At 40.2% G+C, this 19,082-nt stretch overlaps 1 protein-coding gene across 3 annotated transcripts in view; it reads right to left on the bottom strand.

Annotated features, from left to right (window-relative positions):
- The window catches only part of ncoa1 (nuclear receptor coactivator 1), a 37,077-nt gene that overhangs the window by 17,056 nt on the left and 939 nt on the right, over nt 1–19,082 (bottom strand). For 2 of the 3 annotated variants that reach the window (XM_063222735.1, XM_063222732.1), the window contains exons 2-7: nt 12,621–12,729; nt 8,526–8,692; nt 7,701–7,810; nt 6,285–6,462; nt 2,085–2,264; nt 1,070–1,168 (exon numbers count right to left, since the gene is read on the bottom strand). In XM_063222735.1, coding sequence (XP_063078805.1) covers nt 1,070–1,168; nt 2,085–2,264; nt 6,285–6,462; nt 7,701–7,810; nt 8,526–8,692; nt 12,621–12,712 — 826 coding nt within the window. In that variant the 5' untranslated portion in view covers nt 12,713–12,729. The remainder of the gene's footprint in view (nt 1–1,069; nt 1,169–2,084; nt 2,265–6,284; nt 6,463–7,700; nt 7,811–8,525; nt 8,693–12,620; nt 12,730–19,082) is intronic. The other variant, XM_063222733.1, reaches the window with a different exon arrangement.

A 19,082-nucleotide genomic window follows, 5' to 3' on the forward strand; every position in this document is an offset into this window, starting at 1 on the left:
CTCTGCCTTCAGACTTCAACTCAACATCAACTCTTTGAATGAGCTTTTCCAAGGTGCCCTCCACCCTTTTACTGTGTGTAGAACAGAAATGACCTACACGACCTGAGAAGCCGAGGTCGCTGAAGAAGTTTTGCCATGAATTTGCTTGATTTGCTCTGGACAGGACATTGACATGTTTGATTTAGCTCAATACGTATGGCAATAATGGCTCTGGCTCGGGACATTCAGAGATACAGTATGAACATTCCAATTGGTATTCTGGTAAACTGTGTCAAAGCTCATTACGATAATAATAGCTTGACTTAAATCACTGAAATTCACTCTGGCCGCTTCACTTCCGGCGAATTAGCTTTGGTCGCTTTATTCACTTACCCTCCATAGACAAATAATGACTTCCGTCGCTCAGGTAGTGTAGGTTGCTCTTGGTGTACAGGCAGCTTTACTGTTCTCCTCAGTTTTTTACCCCCATTGAATGCGCAACCAAAGGCCCTTACTCCTCATCATCTATTCATTTTCTTCCATGGACTGAGCAACCAAAAAAGACCGCCAGCTGTATTGTGTGGCAATAAAGATTCTACTTACTTGGTTAATGTGTACTCCATTACTAAGAAAAAAAATAAAACACCCCTTGATTAAGTTATTTGCTGCAAAGGTTTGAGTTGCAGCTGACCGTGTCTTTAGTTGGGATGAGCATTCTAACGATATTGTATCGAACCGAGAAATCGTGATACACAGAGTCAAGGAGACAGTATCGTACAAGGAGACAGTATCGTGATACGCCCTTTCAAAGTTTTATTACCCATTAGTCCAGAAAATAACCTTATGATTTGATGTGATAGTGTTTCCAAACTTCAATGGAGATACATTTCAGAAATCGTGGGGTGTATCGAACCGTAGGTCAAAAATCGTGATACGAACCAAATCGTGAGTTGAGTGTATTGTTACAGCCCTAGTAGAGCACCTGTGACATATACTACATGAGAACCCAGGTTCGAGTCCGGAATCCGTTTCACAGCCCTACTCCATCTCTCTCTCACACCACTTTCCAATATATATTTTTAATGGTTACCTGTGGGATCCTGTTTAGTAATGAAGGATTCCGCGACGACAGGTGCCTGTTGTGAACGGGGAGCTCGACAAGCAACGCAGATGAGGCAGCTAGGCACATCTGTGGCAGAAAAGGGGACACATTCTAACCAGCTATCTAGCAACAGAATACAAATGTAAAGAAAGCATCTGTGTCTCTCTATTCAGCAATATATTTTCTTATAGAAAATCTGTAGTCATCAAATGCAAAATTCTCCACCCGGGGAAAAAAAGTCCAGCCAAGTCCAACAAACAATGCTGATTATCCTACTGTAGTGCATGTGTACTACATAGTGCGTAAATTATTTTTCACTGTTTAACTGCACACAGCTAAAATCGAGGGTGTGAAAAAAATCCCTTGGGTTCTCAATAAAAAATTGCATAGCAAAGCAACACACTAATATTGGCAGAAAAAGTCATGGTCATGGAAAGAGCCTCTTGCTGGGGACATTTTTAAATCGAAAGTTTTGAAATGTAAATTCTGTTTAGGTATAAACGAGAGGCCAAAACCAATGCATTTTCCAAAATATCCATGTACAGTGTTTGTGTCCACTGCACTAATGATTGAGCTGGCCCTCTCCCAGGGTAGACTGGCTCCATGGCATGATGTGTGTGTGTGTGTGTGTGTGTGTGTGTGTGTGTGTGTGTGTGTGTGTGTGTGTGTGTGTGTGCGCGCGTGTGTGTGTGTGTGTGTGTGTGCACTACTTAACCCCGTGCTAATGTACTTACAAAAAACTCTACTTGGAATCTGCACTTATTGTTCTGTATATTCCCTGCACACCTTGTATCTGCAAGCATTGTAGGCTATGATTATGTCCTTGATTGTAAGTCGCTTTGGTTAAAAAGCGTCTGGCAAATGCAATGTCATGTAATGTAATGTGTAAAAACACAGCCAGCTTTCCTTCTCCCTCCTCCTTCAAGAAAAGATGGAAAGAGCCTCTTTCTAGGATAATATCCATAATATCCATATACAGTGTGCATGTAAACGGCCTCCTTACCTTCTCCCTCCTCCTTCAGGGAACGAGGCTGCAGCACAGAGAGACACTGCATGGCCTCGTACTGCTGCCGTGCCTCCTGGTTCTCTGAGTCCATCTCGTCAGGTGGCCTCTTCAGCAGGCGGCAGTTAAACGTGTGACTATTTCTCCAGCCCGTCTCCTGAGGCCATAGCCCTCCATTCACTGGAAACACATTACATTACATTACACTTCACTTAGCTGACGTTTTTTTAAATCCAAAGTAACTTACAGTTATTGTTTTTCAGGGTATTGGTTACAGTCCCGAGGGCAGTGTGGAATAAGGTGTCATGCTCAAGGGGATTTCCACCATGGATGAAGGTATAGGGAGGGGTCAGGTGGGATTCGAACAGACAACCCTGAGATTAGACCAACTCTCTAACCACTAGGCCTCAGCTGCCCAGAGCACCACACAGATGCAACTACAGTTTATTTAGAGGAGTTGACTTTCTGAGTTATTGAGTGAACTTTGCACAGGACATACTCGCACAACTGCAAATTCAATGTGCAACTTTTCCTAGCCTGTACAAAGGGTTACAGTTAATGAGAAAGACATAACAGTTGACTTTCACCATTAATGGTTTTATCATTCAAGCTAATATAAATTCAGGTAATATAAATTCAAAACTTGCAGGTGAAAAAATGCATATAATGTAGATGTTTCTATTATTTCCTAACTTGTTTGAAAGATTAATAATGCTGACAAAGCAGTCATGTGTCATGGTACATTTTAATAGTTTTAAGAATAAAACCCCTTTTAATTTTTTAAAAGCCATTGAGATATACAGTGAGTCCAATATGTATTTGATCCCTTTCTGATTTTGCCAGTTTGCCCACTAATAAAGACATGATCAGTCTATAAATTTATGATAATATGTATTCAAACATGGAGAGACAGAATATCAAAAATAAATTCCAGAAAATAACTTAAAATAATATATTTTAATTTATTTGTATTTAATTTAGGCAAATAAGTATTTGACCCCTCTAGCTAAAGAAGATAAAGTGCTTTGTGGCAAAGCCCTAGTTGTCTAGCACTGAGGTCAGATGCTTCTTTTAGTTGATGACAATGTTTGTGCATATAGTAGAAAATATTTTTGCCCATTTTTCTTTGCACATTATCTCTAAAACATGAATAGTTTGTGGCTGTAGCTTGGCAAATGGGAGGTTCAGTTCTCTCCATAGAATTACTATAGGGTTAATATTTGGAGACTGTCTAGGCCACTTCACGACTTTAATATGCTTCTTATTGAGCCACTCCTTCGTTGCTTTGACTGTATATTGTGTATTTTTGTCATGTTGGGAGATCCAAAAATGGCCCACCCTTCAGTGTAGTGGTGGAAGGAAGGACGTTTGCGCTCAGGATTGCACATTACATGTCTCCATCCATCCATTCGTTGACGATGTGAAGTTGTCCTGTGCCTTGGCCACACACACACCCTCAAACCATAATGATACCACTTTCATGCATGATGGTGAGGAGGGTGTTCTTGGGATCATAGACAGCAGTACTCTTTCTCAAAACACATTGAATTGTGATAATGCCAAACATCTTGCTTTTGTTTCATCTGACTACAGCACCTCCTTATCATATCCTAAATCAGTCTGATGTCCGTTGGCAAACCTCAAGTGGGACTGCACAGGTTCCTTCTGAAGTAGAGGTACCATGTGTGCACTACAGGAATTTAAACCTCTGTGGCATTAAGTGCTACCAGTAGTTTTCTCAGTGATTTTGGTCAGTAGCTTTGATATCATTGCCTAGTTCATACCGTATAGCTCTAAGGTGATTTCTTTCTGTTCTCATGATTATCAAATCCCTACAAAAGGTCAAATCTTGTATAGAACCCCAGACAGGCTGATGGATTGTTATTTTGTATTCCTCACATTTTGGAAGAAATGCATCAACANCTGGGTCATTAATACCCAGTCTCTTTCTTGTGGCTTTGCAGCCCATTTAATCTTTGTTCAGGTCTAAAATCGTGTCCCTGATATCATTTGACCACTCTTTGGTCTTTCCCATGCTGGTGAGGTTGGAGTGTGACTGATTCACTCATACTATGGACTGATTTTGCTGATTCAATGTGTCTTTTATGCATGTTAGTATGTACAGGTGTCTTTAATTCAGATGACAAGTTGATCGGAAGTGCCCATCTGGTCTGTGGGCCCGGAACTGTAATCAGTTGGCAGGGGATCAAATACTTATTTTGCTCGATGAAATGGAAATAAATTAATATATATTCTCTTCAGTTAATTTCTGGATTTTCTTTTTGATATTCTGTCTCTCCATATTAGAATACATATTATCATAACATTTATTGACTGATCATGTCTTTGTTAGTAGGCAAACCAACAAAATCAGCAAGGGATCAAATACATATTGGACTCACTGTATTAGTTGATGTTCTTGTAACTAGTCTTGTTTTAAGTTGCAGATGGCGCTTCCTAAAACATATTGATTTAAATGGTGAATGGTTTGAAAAGGGGCACACACTCTAATATGGTGCTGGACCGCCTTTAGCTTTGATTCTGCCGCACATTTGGTGTTGTATTGTTTCAATAAACTTTGGCAATGTCTGGATTTATTTCCTTCCAATCTAGCATTAAGTCTTCACCAACATCTTGTATTAATGATGGTCGAGTCTGAACACTGTGTAAAGAATATCCCAAAGATTCCCACTGATGGATAAGAACAATCACTCTCTGGAAAATACAGTGGCCACGGTGTACTATGGAGGTGCAGCCTGAAGACACGTTGCGTATGGGGAGTGGGTGCGACGCCATGACGGATAAAAAACGTGACCAATGTCGACTCTGGAATTTTTCTGGAATTTGAATTGCATTGTGGGTGTGGGCGGCTGCTGTGAGTTCCGGCTCCAGTCGAAAGAGAATGTGCGGTTGTTATTGTTGCGTTTGTGGCTAAATTAACCACAGCTGTCGGTCAGTCTTAAGCCTGGCTCAAACTACACAAATATCGGCCCGATTCTCAGCTGAAAACCCCCCTTACGACAATCGGTGGAACATTACCCCCCAGGACCATCGCAAGCGATGGTCGGACAAGATTTCCTCGTCGTGGCCAACATTCTAAGATAGAACTTTGGCAGCTCAAAGAGTCGCCGATTGCAAATTTTAGAAATCAAACACTGTTTGATATTTGAAACTGGAAATAAGATGAGATAAGATAAGTATGCCCTTAATTATCCCACCATGGGGAAATTAATTTGTTGCAGCAGTAACATACATACAGATGTGCAAAAAGCAAACGGCACACATACAGACACGGGACCAGGAGGATTCAAAAGTATATCAAATAGATAGAAATAGAGATGTTATACAAAAAGGAGATATTTCTGTTAAAAACAAGTACATTAGTAAAAAGTACATTGGTAAAAAGTGCATTAGCAGCATCATAAGAGGAAGAGGGGGGCTAGAAATAATAAATAGGTTAAAAGGTTAAAAAGTTTAAAAAAAAGAGGGAGTCACAGCAGCTTAGCATTGTCATCATTAGTCATCAGTCATAATCATCAACACCATCCCTACCACCACCACCACCACCACCACCACCACCACCACCATCATCATCACCATCATCACCATCATCATCATCATCGCTACCGCAGGGGTTTGGTGTAGAACGTCGGGCATTGTCTCGGTGGTTGCGAGCAGGGATAAGATTGACAGTTGCGATTCTCTTCTAGTGTGCGGTGCACCCCAATGTCAAAATCGGACACACAATCAGGAGTCGTTTAATTTGAGCCTGGCTTTAATTGCAGGGAATAATTGTCAATATCTATGATACAAGAATCACAAGGTAACCTTCTCTGCACTGCATTCTCCAGAATTTCCGCGACCGCTTTCCTCACAGTCTTAATGATATCAGCTTTGTTCCTAAGAAATTGCTACAGTAGCATGATTCACAGATCTACATAGCTAACTTGCGGTACATTTGGATAATAATTGCAGCGAACGCCAGAATCCTCCTCGAGCCCCTCCCATTCACACTTCTGCAGGATGGACTCGTGTGACAAGCAGTGCAGTCTACTCAGTATATTTCTAATGCTTTAATGAGTGGACATTTCGGCCAACATTCAACTGCGTCTCCAATATAAACTTGTTTTACCTGTGCTGCGGGGATTTGCGCTGCGTTAACAAACTAAAAATTAAAACAAAAAACACAGGGTCACTCACTTAGGCTCTTGGGCAGCAGGCTGCGCACAAATTCATTGTGGTCGCCCACGTGGAGGATGCTATACACACTGGAGGTCATCAGCTCTTCCTGGGTGTAACCAAGGTAACTTGTGACATTCCCAGACACAAACACGATCCGTCCCTCTCTATTCACCACAAAGAAGAAACCATTCAGGGCCTGGAAAAGAAAAGCGAAGGCAAGGCAATGTCATAACAGGTCAGTATCTACATGTCATTTTTTATTTGTGTACAATTATCTTTTTATGAGCTGACATTTTCAACATGCATTAAACTTGATAAATGTAAACTGGTCAAGTATCAACACAAGGTCATTCAACACAACACACAACACAACAAAACAAAAACATGATGGGTGATGCTTTCTTTCTGTCAACCAAATTATTATTTTTTAATCTAAAAGGTGGAGTTGTATAGACATGGCCCATGGATCAGAAATCTGTGGGACAATTCTGAATTATGTTGATATCAGGACCCAATATCGACAATGGATCGGACAAGCCCCATCCCTATATTTCACCCACTTTGGTAACACGCTGCAGGCGACAAAAGCACTGAATCTCAATGGGTGGAGTAATTGACGAAGCAAGCGTGATGAGCAGTAATTTCACATTCATTTTTAAGCGGTTTAGCAGTAAATTTGATTATGTTTTATTTGGTACCATGGACTTCCATTGCTATGCTTAATATGGCTATACTGTTAAAATAGGCAATGCAAACACATTGAGAAAAATCCTATGTATTCTCATGTTACCAGGGCTTAATTACATATGAGCAAATTCCTGAAATGAGGTGGACTGTTTCTTTGATTCACTGCTGCTTTCTCACTCTTTATTTTTGATGACGACTTTTTTCTGGCCACGCTGTGTATATACTGTATTTCTAAAGAAATGAGGAAGGAAAGGAGGAAGCAATCATTTAAGGTTGACATTCCCAAATAAGGTTAAATCAAAACTGCTCAGTACTGAAAAAGGAAGTTAATCACTGTAGGTTTGCACTCCAAAACATTCAAGTTTAAAGCTACATCCATACACATTGCTACTTGTAACTTGCTCAGCGAGAGAGGTCAATAGAATGTTTATGTTTTCCAGTGAAGCGAGGTTTAAACAGGCAATCGAGTACAAGCGATGCGATGTGGGCAGCTTCCGAGATAATGATGTTTTAACTTCAAGCAACGTCACGCATATAAGCCAGTAGCCAATTCTGAGTGCGGAGTTTGGATCATTGACAGTCAACTTCTCGCTTTTGCAGTGGCAATTAAACCCACAGGAACATTAGCGAACATTCCATGAACGAGTGAGGAACAAGCAAGAGCTAGAAACGAGTAACTAGTAGCAATGTGTGTGAATGTAGTTTACTGAGGTGGACTGTTCCTTAAACTCATAGCTACTTTCTCACCTCTAGAAGGAGTGGTCCCAGGGCCTCTTTCTCCTCCATCACCTGACTGCTGGATGAGATGTCACTCTGTTGTACTTCTTTCTTGGGAGACGCCAGATCTGCTTTCTCTGCTGTTTTCAACACATTCACAGATCAACAACCAGCATTTTATTAAGCATGATGTCCCATGTGCTTTGAAGAAAGGTCTAAAAAAGGATAAGGGTGCCAATAGTGAATATGTGAATTTCAATGTTGTCATATGTCAATTGTGCTCCACGGTGCAGGGCTGTAATAACGGGCAGCATGTGTGAATGAATGGTGTGCTGAAACTCATTTTACAAGGCTCTGGTGGTGCTTCTCCTGTACCACCTTGTAAACATGGCAATTTAGCTGCTGGGTTGTAAACCCTACTATGCCAAGAAGAACAGGAATACTGACTACAGAGCCAGAGCAACTTTCAGCACAAAAGGTCAAGACATCCCTGCACTGCATTGCATTTAAGTCCTATACGATCAGTGCTTAAAGCTGCCCTCTGCATTTTGCATGAATTCTCATGGTGTCGCAGCATGCCTGTCTCAAAATCTACACGTCATGAAAAAATGCAGTTTAACTCCCCTCGTGGTCTGAATGTTTTCATGTTTTTTGACTATGAAAATAGGGCTTCGGCCATTATGGAGTGTCAAGGGTTAACTGAAGCACAAAACACCATAGCAATTCTTAACTATTGCTGCTTATTACAATCCATTCCTTGAAGATTTCATTAGATTTCCTCATGAATTAAGTTTTTACATCTGATCAGTAATCTCATTTCATTATGAACACACAGAAGAAAACCTTGTACCACACCTTGCTCACGACGTCGTATCTGCTGGATCTGGTCCATAGTGCTCTTCAAGATGTGGCACTTGTCAGGCTTGACACTTAAGCTGGCTATGTCACCCATGTTGGCCGATAGCAGCTCTACAAGCTCGTCAATGTAGCGGCACTCCAGCTCACGCCGCTGCTTCTCCACACTGTAACAGAGATCAGAAAAACCAGAGCCATGGAATTCAGAGTTATGACAACTGGGGTTCCCGGAAATAGATTTTTCACTTAAATGTAGATTTAATCAGTGCCCTGCAGCGGCTTTCTTTCCATAGATTAACACAGAACCACTACACAACAAGGCAAAATTAAGGAGAAACTAACTAGATACGTATGCTAGCGCAATATATGCACTAGCAATTGGCTTATTTGTGATTAATTCGCTGACATTACGTAATTCTGCAAAATAAGGGCTATTTTAGGATATGGGTTACACTACTACACTATGCTGTGGAAGTCACTTCCTGGCACTAACAGGGCAGTTAGCACCATGAGCAGCCCTGTGCTGCCATTTACGTGTAGAAAAAGTGGAACAAAGCAGTCAATGGGATAGGCTTGACTCTCCTATTAGATGGCTCTAGGAAAAACACACAAGGGACACCATAGTTTACAAATCACCGTCCTTACCTCTGGCCCCTGTGTTGCCCCACCTCCATGGAGAAAACAATAGTTTTCCCGACTATCAAATAGCACAAAGCAAGCATTCTCCCGGTCAACATCTCAAATGCAAATGAGAGAATTATTTTTGAATTGTGGTTTTGTGAGACACTGACATTGTCACATTGTCACAGAAATTGTCAGGTCTTTTGATAAACAGACATTTGCTTACCTTCGTTTTCCAAAATATATTTGTTCATACCCATCAGTGTATCCGCATATACTGTTGAGAGCTGTCATGAATATGCTATGCCTATGGGCGGCTGTGCAGCAAGAACAAGAAAACCAGAGTTTTTGACTCCTCACTTTTGAAAAGAATAATTGTCAGACTAAAAAATCTGTTTGTGTGTACAAAAAGAAGGCTGGGAGCCACAGAAAAGATAGAAGGACAAAGATTGTACGCCCAGTGTAGATAACGGAGCTCTACACACAATTGTGAATTGAGTGTATTAGTTACAGCCCTACAAGATAGTGTTTCACATGTGTTCTGGATTTCAAATATGATAGCAGGGCATTTTAAAGATTTGGATTGGCGTTGCAAGACCACCCATTTTCGGAAGGCAAGAAACGCTTGTGCGAAACTAGGCAATAGACTACGACATGTGCCTCACACATTTCACGTGAACCGAGGCTGAAGATGCACAGCCAGCCCTACCCTGGCTGAGGTGGATACACACAATCAAAGCTGAACATCCTATTAGATCCAACATCATATTAGGATGTGAACTTTTTTGGTTGTGCCTTTTTTGCGGATGGCCAGTGTATAACGGCATTAATATTTACAAACCCCAACTCCGATGAAGTTGGGACTAGGGATGGGCATAATTAACCGATTAACCGATGATTGATCATTAAACATTTAGTCGAAGAAATTAATTTTCACCGACGAACCGTTAAACAAAAACAAAAACTTGAATGTAGGTTGTTCTGCCTTCCATTTAATTCCATGCCTGAGTTTAGTTTCTCTCACGTAAATCCTATGGTGAATACCGCCACCTAGTGGACTTTCTCGCGGTACTGCGCCTTAAGTGCAACTCTACTTCCTGGTTAGTTGCAGCCAGTTTTTTCAAGTGTTTTCTGCCGTAAAGCCACCGGACTTCATCTCTCCCGCAATTAATATCTTTTCACACTTGAGTCTTGGACAATATAAGTCTGTAAGTGATCATTTTGTGTTGGATATTGTTTGTAACGAAATTGCATTGCTATTTTGAGGTAAATTTCGATCTATTTGGCTCTAGAAATGATGTTGCCTGGAAATGTTGGCTAATCTCATTCTGCTTTCGGTTAGAAAATGACAAAGTGTACTGTAATTACTGCAATGTGAATTACAAAAAAAGTTAATCGACAACGTCCATGATGTATCACTTGAACACCGCGCATCCAAGCCCTGTAAAAGACGGCGGTGATTCATCTCAACATAGCCTCGCCTCGATGTCTGCACTGTTATGTGCCTTCGTTGTTGGCTCGCAACTTGAAGCCTCCCTCGTTTGCGCATTTCAGGTTTAACTTTTCTTGTTTATCACTTGACACTTGTGTTGTTAATAAAAACAAATCCTCAAAGAAAAACGTGATGTTTTTGATGTATTTTTGTTATACAAGTGTATAGGGCATGGTGGGCCTAAATGCGTGCTGTTTTTAATATAAAAATGTTAATGGTTAACCGATTATTAATCATTAATTCTCCCGACGATCGACGAAGAAATTTTCACCGTATGCCCATCCCTAGTTGGGACGTTTGGTAAACAGTGAATAAAATCAAAATGCTATCATTTTCAAAACATTCAATCTATTCATTAGATGGAGAATAGTGAAAAGACAACATATTAAGTGTTAAAACCGAGAAAAAATATTGTTTTGGGGGACATATGTACTCATTTCTAATTTGATAAATCCAACACGTCTCAAAAGAGTTGGGACGGGGATCAGTGAAATTTAGTAAACATCCAAATAAGATAAAACAACAAAGAAGAACATTTCAAAATGAATTGTACTGACGGACAATATACGTGTCCAGGTATAAGATCATCACAGAGAGGCTGAGTCACTCAGAATTAAAGATGCAAAGGGAATAATTACCATAGTTATTACATACATTTTTGAATTCCCTTTGATTTACCACGATTGAGTGTATATAAGACATATTTTTGTTAATAAAAATCATTGTATAGGTTCATGACATCATGAAATATATATTGGCTGTAGTCTCACTCTAATTCCTGGAGTGCTAGAGCTATTGAAAATTGACCATATTAAGAATGCTTTAATGCATGCAAATGATACAGGGGTGTAACATTCTCCTAAGCACCTGAGAGCTCACTTGAAATAGACCCAGAAGACATGGGAAACAGTCCTTTGCTTACAGAAGTCAGCAGAAGTTGTAGAAGTCCATTCTTTTTGACAATAATAGAGCATGGCACATCCTGTGCTACAGTGAAAATGGACCATCCAACTTGTTTTAGTGCTAGCTTCAAAAGGCAGCCTCCATGATGGCATGCGGGTGCAGTAGTGCATTGGTTAAGATGTTCTCACTCATCTGTAGAGTTAAATACAGTGCTGAATGGTATAAATGGGTTTTAAACAGCATGAAAAGCCACTCATGCATTATATTTTGAAGGGAGATCTTCGATTACTGCCACATAGTAAGGTCAAATTGCATTCTCTACTATGTTTTAACAGTTTGGCTCCATCATAAGGACCAGCAGGTGATAAAATGGTGGGTTTTTGGTCAAGACCTGTCACACTGTAAGCACTACAGAAAGGAAAACATTGCAAACCATGACAAGGAATACACCCACCATTTAAGCTGGTGAAATCATGTCCAAGATAGGAATTAACACTGTTTTTTATATAAAATCATCTCATCGGTTAATGTATTTAACTGTTAAATGTTGTCTTTTGTTTTGTTTTTAGTCTTCCTCGACATTTGCTGCCATTTATTGTCCCCGTCCCAACTCTTTTGAGACGTGTTGGATTTATCAAATTAGAAATGAGTACATATGTCCCCCAAAACAATATTTTTTCTCGGTTTTAACACTTAATATGTTGTCTTTTCACTATTCTCCATCTAATGAATAGATTGAATGTTTTGAAAATGATAGCACTTTGATTTTATTCACTGTTTACCAAACGTCCCAACTTCATCGGAGTTGGGGTTTGTAAGTGAGTTCCGAAGTTACATGCATGATGCAGTTGGTGGTGCTATAGGTGCATAACCTTTGCACAAACGCCTCACCGTGCAGATCTGCCCGATTAGGTAGCTCATTAAGCCTTGGTCATTACAATTTACAATTACAGCGAGGAGTGACTACTCTACAAAGTTATACCAGAGGCTTAAAGTAGATAATAAGGGCTAGCTCAATGGACATTGTGCCTCATGTCATGTCATTGATAGTGGATTGAAACTAGGAGCAATTTCCTCACCTTTGTCCAGACGTATCACATGGCGAGCCTTTTCTCTTTCTGGACTCAATTGAGACTGAAGGTTCAAAGGATTGGTCATCAGTGGCACTCATGATGAGCTTCAGCACACCTACGAAAAAAAAAGTTGATTATGCTTTTTCCCACTGATAACAGTTCATAAGTCAATAGGTCACTATTGGTGTCATGAAACTGATATCAATATATCCACTATCTTCACCATTTGAGTTAGTAGTTAAAGGGCAATTCTGGCCATTTCTTGAACATGTCACATCTGATGCAGACCAATGAAAGTTGATCAAAGGGGAAACCGTGAGAATGTTTCATGCGGGCAACGCAAAGTTAGCCAATTGCGCCGATTTCTATTAAAGGGGGCGATATTGAGTCTGCACCTACTGTAACTAAAATAGATGTGAGATGTGATATTGAGTCTGCATAAACTAGATGCGTGTGAGATTTGAATGAAACCCTAAAGAGAGCATCATGATCTGCTTCACTAGTCACAGTACATGTTGACAAGCATGCTTCTTTTGGTGAAATTCAGCTTCCTACTGTTGATGGCATCCACATAGCTTCAAGCCGTGCCACTCCCACTACCCAGGCTTGACTTTAAGCATGGGGCACTTTTCCTTGTACAAATCGCTTTTTACCACCACACGTGCTTGACACCATCTAAAAAATGTTTTGTTTATCTTGGCATCATTAGATCACAGGACATGATTCCAATAACCCATATACTTAGTTTGTATGACTCTAATAAGAAGACCATGATTAACAAATTTGCATTAGATTGTGTCAAGCATATGTGGTGGTAAAAAGTTATTTGTACAAAGAAAAGTGCCCCATGCTTTAAGTCAAGCATGGTGGTGGGACTGAACACACACACACACACACACACACACACACACACACACACACACACACACACACACACACACACACACACACACACACCTTTTATTTTTATTTTATTTCTTCTTCACCCTTCTTCTGCATACTTGTTTTGCACCGGCCATGCATTTCATTACAAGTGACACGAAAGTGTCTCTATGTACATAACAAATAAATATCCTTGAATCCTTGAATCCTGGAAATGGTTTGGAGCTGTATGGGTGAAATCAACAGTAGGAAGCTGAATTTCACCAAAAGTCGACATGTACTGTGACTAATGAAGTAGATCATGATACTCTCTTTAGGGTTTCATTCAAATCATCTAGTTTAGCCAGGTGCAGACTCAAAATGTAAAAGTTCAATGTAAGGCAAGGATGAAATGCACACCGATGACTTCCCTTTTAATTCCTTTCAATTTCAAGACGTTTCGAGCCAACACAGCCCCTTCTCAGACACTCTCTAGGAGTTGAACATAGGGGTGGACTCACTTTTGCACCAGCATAATTTCACAAAAGTGGAAAAAATATGCCATTTAAGTTATACTATTGATTACTTTTCTGTCGTAAGCTCAAAAGATGTTGTACTTGTATTACACTTACTCTAGGAGCATTTTGGGAATAACTTGTGTGTTTATTACTTCAGCCAGGAGGTTATATGATCGCCCGATTTCTGTGTTGGCATGTCCGTCTGTTCGTTCGCTGCTATTTTGTGGCCTGCCACAAGTGGTCGAGGTGAATTGAGAAATGACAGGGCGTGCCTGCGAGGTGGATTGATGGACAGTGACCACAGCCAGAATGTAGGCTGTAACGCACAGATTTGCTGTGCCTACATGGCTGCGTAGCCAATAGCACACCAAATAGGCCTAATATCATAGGGGCTCTTCGCAGAGTTAATTGTTCTCCGAGTGTTTGACCTGTCAACCAAATCAGCTTTCGGAGTTCATTGTGCTCCAAGTGATTTCCTGTTCAGTTGAAGTTCACGAAGGGTGGAGATATTAATAATGGCGAACAGTAGTTAACAGTGATGATAGACAGCGCCAAGTTATCCAGTTCACTAAATTTAAGGTTAATCAAAGTTGTTGTGTGACAGTCACCACAAAGCCAGACAGAATGCACAACGGGCAGATTTGCTGTGCCTGCATGGCTGAAGCCACACTTGCGTAGCCAATAGCACCAAAACATAATGTAATGTAATAATGTCATATAGGCCTAATGTCACGCATATCGTTGGAGTTAATTGGGTCATTTCACGTGAAATCAGACACTTTGGAACCCGACCGACACCGATTTCACTCATACTTGGTGTGCCATTCAGTAGCAAGGTAACACCCCAGAACTGCATTTGTGTGAATCTGACACGAATATTAAGGGAGAAACAGACAAGCAAAGGTTTAAGCTTACATATGGGTCATTTCACGTGAAAACAGACACTTTGGGACCCGACCGACACAGATTTCAATCATACTTGGTGTGCCTTTTAAGTAGCAAGGTAGCACCCCAGAACGGCATTTGTGTGAATCTGACACAAATATTAAGGGAGTAACAGACTAGCAAAGGTTTACATATGAGGGTAGGACACTATATTCAGCCTTGATTACTGTATATCAGTCGGTGTAAGTCACAAAAAGATGTCTGTGGTGTTGTTTGAGAGCTCTTTTCTGGCTATACAAATTACACAAACAGCATGGAATACAACAACCCTCAGAATGAATTATGATAAATATTATGAAAATTGAATATCGAAATAACTTATATTTTAAAATGGCCAGTTCCTTGTGTAAACGTAGCCTGCAATGTCAATCACCTGAAATGCTGGTGTTTGGTACTTTTGTTCACTTCAGAGATATTGGGACACAAAAAATATATCATCATGCAGATCATGAAGTAATAATATGGTAATACCATAGTAATATCACATGACAGCATGTCTATCGGAATATGAAACAAAAATGGTCAGTGTCCATGGTCCAAGGTTTCAAAAACTAAGGCATTCATTTATTCACACCAAATGATGATTTCTGAATGCTTGAACATTCCTTCTCTATGTACCGGTACCTGTGCAATCCTCCCTTCACGTTAAAGAGAGAAACAATGGTTACACGGTCATTTTGTACTCCACCAGTGCATTTGATACAGCAGCTGTGTCTAGTTTTTGACTAGGGGCCCACGAGGGTGCAGGGCCCACCAGGAAAATGCCCGCTATGCCAGATGGCCAGTCCAGCCATGTCCCTGACACTACTCTATTACTACTTTAATACAACTCCTTTCAACCTTTATTTCCCATTATCTCTTAAATGAATAAAGAACCACAAACACCATTTTCAGGTGTTGTTCATGACCTTACAGGCTACGTTTAGACAACAAACCGGACATTTTAAAATATAAGGGTTTTTGATATTCAATTTCAAATTTTTCAATTGATCATAATTCATATTCTGAAGGTTGTTGTATTCCATGCTATTTGTGTAATCTGTAGAGCCAGAAAAGAGCTTTCAATCAACACCACAGACATCTTTTTGTGACTTACGGGGACTGATATAATCAAGGCTATGTAAACCTTTCCTGGTCTGTTTCTCCCTTAAATGAAGTTAATATTGGTGTCAGATTCACACAAATGCAGTTCTGGGGTGCTTCCATGCTACCAAAAAGGCACACCAAGTATGATTGGAATCGGTATAGGTCAGATCCCAAAGTGTCTGATTTCACGTGAAATGACCCTTGTGCAGAATATTATCTATTGTATTATATCTTACAGAAATGTGATGTCACACCGCAGGACATATTTTCCTCAGTGACTGTGAAAACATCTTAAAAATGGCAAAAAATCGGGGAAATTACACAGACCACTGACAGTTATAAAAAACTTCAGCCTTTGAACAACATAATTCATTCCATTTTTTGCAAGAATTGGAATGCTTTTTTATTATTATTATTCATTCACTCTTGTCAACCATCCACTAAAACAGCGCATTTTAAGTCCACCAACAAATTTGAACGAGACGATGAGCTTTCACCAGTTTGATCTACTTAGCACATCACATATGAAGTGTGGGGGACAGGTGGAGAGAAGGAGTTTAAGTTGGGTGTATGGCAAACTTTTTAGGGGTGTGGGACAACGCATCTACATACAGTATATGTCAGGGAACTTTTGGCTAACCAGTTCAAGGGTGTGTCACTGCAGAGTCGTGTGCCAATCCTTGCAACAAGCATCAACTGCAGGAGTTGCACGGTTCGTCTGCAATCGATTTGATCCCGCGAGAGCTTGACACCATGTCTCATGTCGCGTCTTCATCACAACATGACTGAATTTGGTCAATTCGGAAACGATTGCTAACCATTATGCAACAATTCCAGTCCAGCATTGCTGATGGTCTATCTATGTAGAATGGGCCTAATGTTCAACTACCCAATGGATCTACATATACTTGTAATCATGAATGTCCTGAACCAGGACCATTGGACATTCCCAATGCCCAAAGAGAATCAAGGTTATATTAAGGTGCTAAGGTTACATCATCAAAGAAATAGATTTTAACAAAAGAAATCATTTGCCTGACCATGATCTGTCTTCTTGTCTCTGGATTAGCACATTGACTCAGATTATGTTATGTTTATGGTAAGATTAAAAGAGAAATGGCAATGCTGCTTTACGACTGGTGGTTTTATATATGGTTATAGATATTCCACATTCATGACAGGTTCTTCATGAATGTTGAGTCAATGTCACATTTAACAGTCATAAATGCTTTATGTGTCGTTTATAGCAGCTGCTATGAATGTGTTGAAAGTGAAAGCCCAACTAACTCCCACTGTCATTGTGACACAGCACTCCACAGCACACAAGTGCACATGCACCCAACGAAATTGCATTGATGCCTCACCCCTGCAAAGGGGCAGCCCCCAATGGCGCCCGAAAGGGAGCAGTGCAGCAGGACGGTACCATGCTCAGGGTACCTCAGTCATGGAGGAGGATGGGGGAGAGCACTGGTTAATTACTCCCCCACCAACCTGGCGTGTCAGGAGGAGTCAAACCGGCCACCTTTGGGTTACAAGTGTGACGCGTGACGCCCTAACCGCTTACCCATGACTGCCCATGTTATGAAGGGACCCCTAAAGTAACGTGTAATCGAGAAGATTACCCCACCTGACACTCCACCCAAAGTAGCATTAGCATTTTTTGTAGATTGTCAGCTGGACTAGTCCTGCCAGGTGGGGTAATATTACAGTATTCTGCTACTACTTTACTAAACCTAAGTTATTTCACCCCAAAAGTCACATTATCTCAGCACATTATCAAAGATGAGATTTTCTGGAGATGTTACTCAACAACAGCCTAACTTTTATATTTCATGATTTGTATGGTACTGTTCATGGTTGCATTCTATGATTTTTGTTTAATTTAGCCTGAAGATAGCTTTCAAGCAATGTCATCAATTGAATGTACCAATAGCGGATCAATACATACCACCAACCTAATTCAGATTCAGATTGACTCTGAAGAAGACGTGACGACGTTGAAACGTTAGTCTTGGCACTTTGGCAATAAAATTTGCCCAATGTAATTTTTCCACATAGATGCTCAGGTGACTAGGGCTGCCCAATTATGAGAAAAATCAATATCAGGATTATTTCAGTAAATATTGATATTACAATTTTTTTTAGATGATATTTCTTTTAAAGATAAATAATAGTGATAAACAATTCACAATCTTCTCTCCCTTCTGCAGTGTGAGTGGAGGGCCATAGAGAGACACAGTGTTCTGCATGAGTGTTGGTTAGCAAGTCTGCTCTGTGCTCGCAATGGCTCAAGTGGAGGGGAATGTATTACACTTCACGTAGTCTACCTTTTTGGCAGTATACAAAAATATTGTTTCAAATCGATATTATAAAATGTAACATTGTTTGATTGTTTGATATCACGATATAAATTCGATGCACACGCCTACCGGTGACTCTTCTTTGCCTGTTAATTCAGACCTTCTTAGTTCGTTTCTCCTTTAATATTGGTGCCAGATTCCTACAAATGCACATCTAGAGCTCTACTTTTCACTAAAAAGATAGGCTACAGCAAGTTTCATTAAAATCCATTCTGTGCAGGCCCCAAAGTTCTGTTTTCACATGGAATGTCCCAAGTGCTAAGTAATAGGATGTGGCAGTGGGCTGTGCAAAACAGAAAACTGAGTTGCATGCTATTTCTGTGTTCCACTATTACAATTTGATATTGCTATACTAATGTTGCTGTTATATAACTCATGTTGTTCAGACAAGTATGTTGTATTCACACTCACCTAGAAGTGTGTCTAATACCAGGGTTTTATTGTTTTTATTGTTGTTGTTATTTATAGGCCTATCTTGAGTTGTGTGTAAATTGAAAGGGGCTTTGAATCTGATTGTATTGTGTAATGATTACAATTAAGGCCTTCTATTCGAGAAATATCACACAGATTCACAAACATGTCGTGAGCATTTCATCAATCATTAATCATTCGTTTGATGTGGCCTTCTGTAGCTAGGTGTATGCCTTTCCTGATTAGGGGGAAAAACAACAGTAGGATGCAATCCACCGTGACCCCAC

The sequence above is a fragment of the Engraulis encrasicolus genome, chromosome 18, assembly GCF_034702125.1.
Source record: "Engraulis encrasicolus isolate BLACKSEA-1 chromosome 18, IST_EnEncr_1.0, whole genome shotgun sequence".
In the NCBI taxonomy this organism is placed as follows: domain Eukaryota; kingdom Metazoa; phylum Chordata; class Actinopteri; order Clupeiformes; family Engraulidae; genus Engraulis; species Engraulis encrasicolus.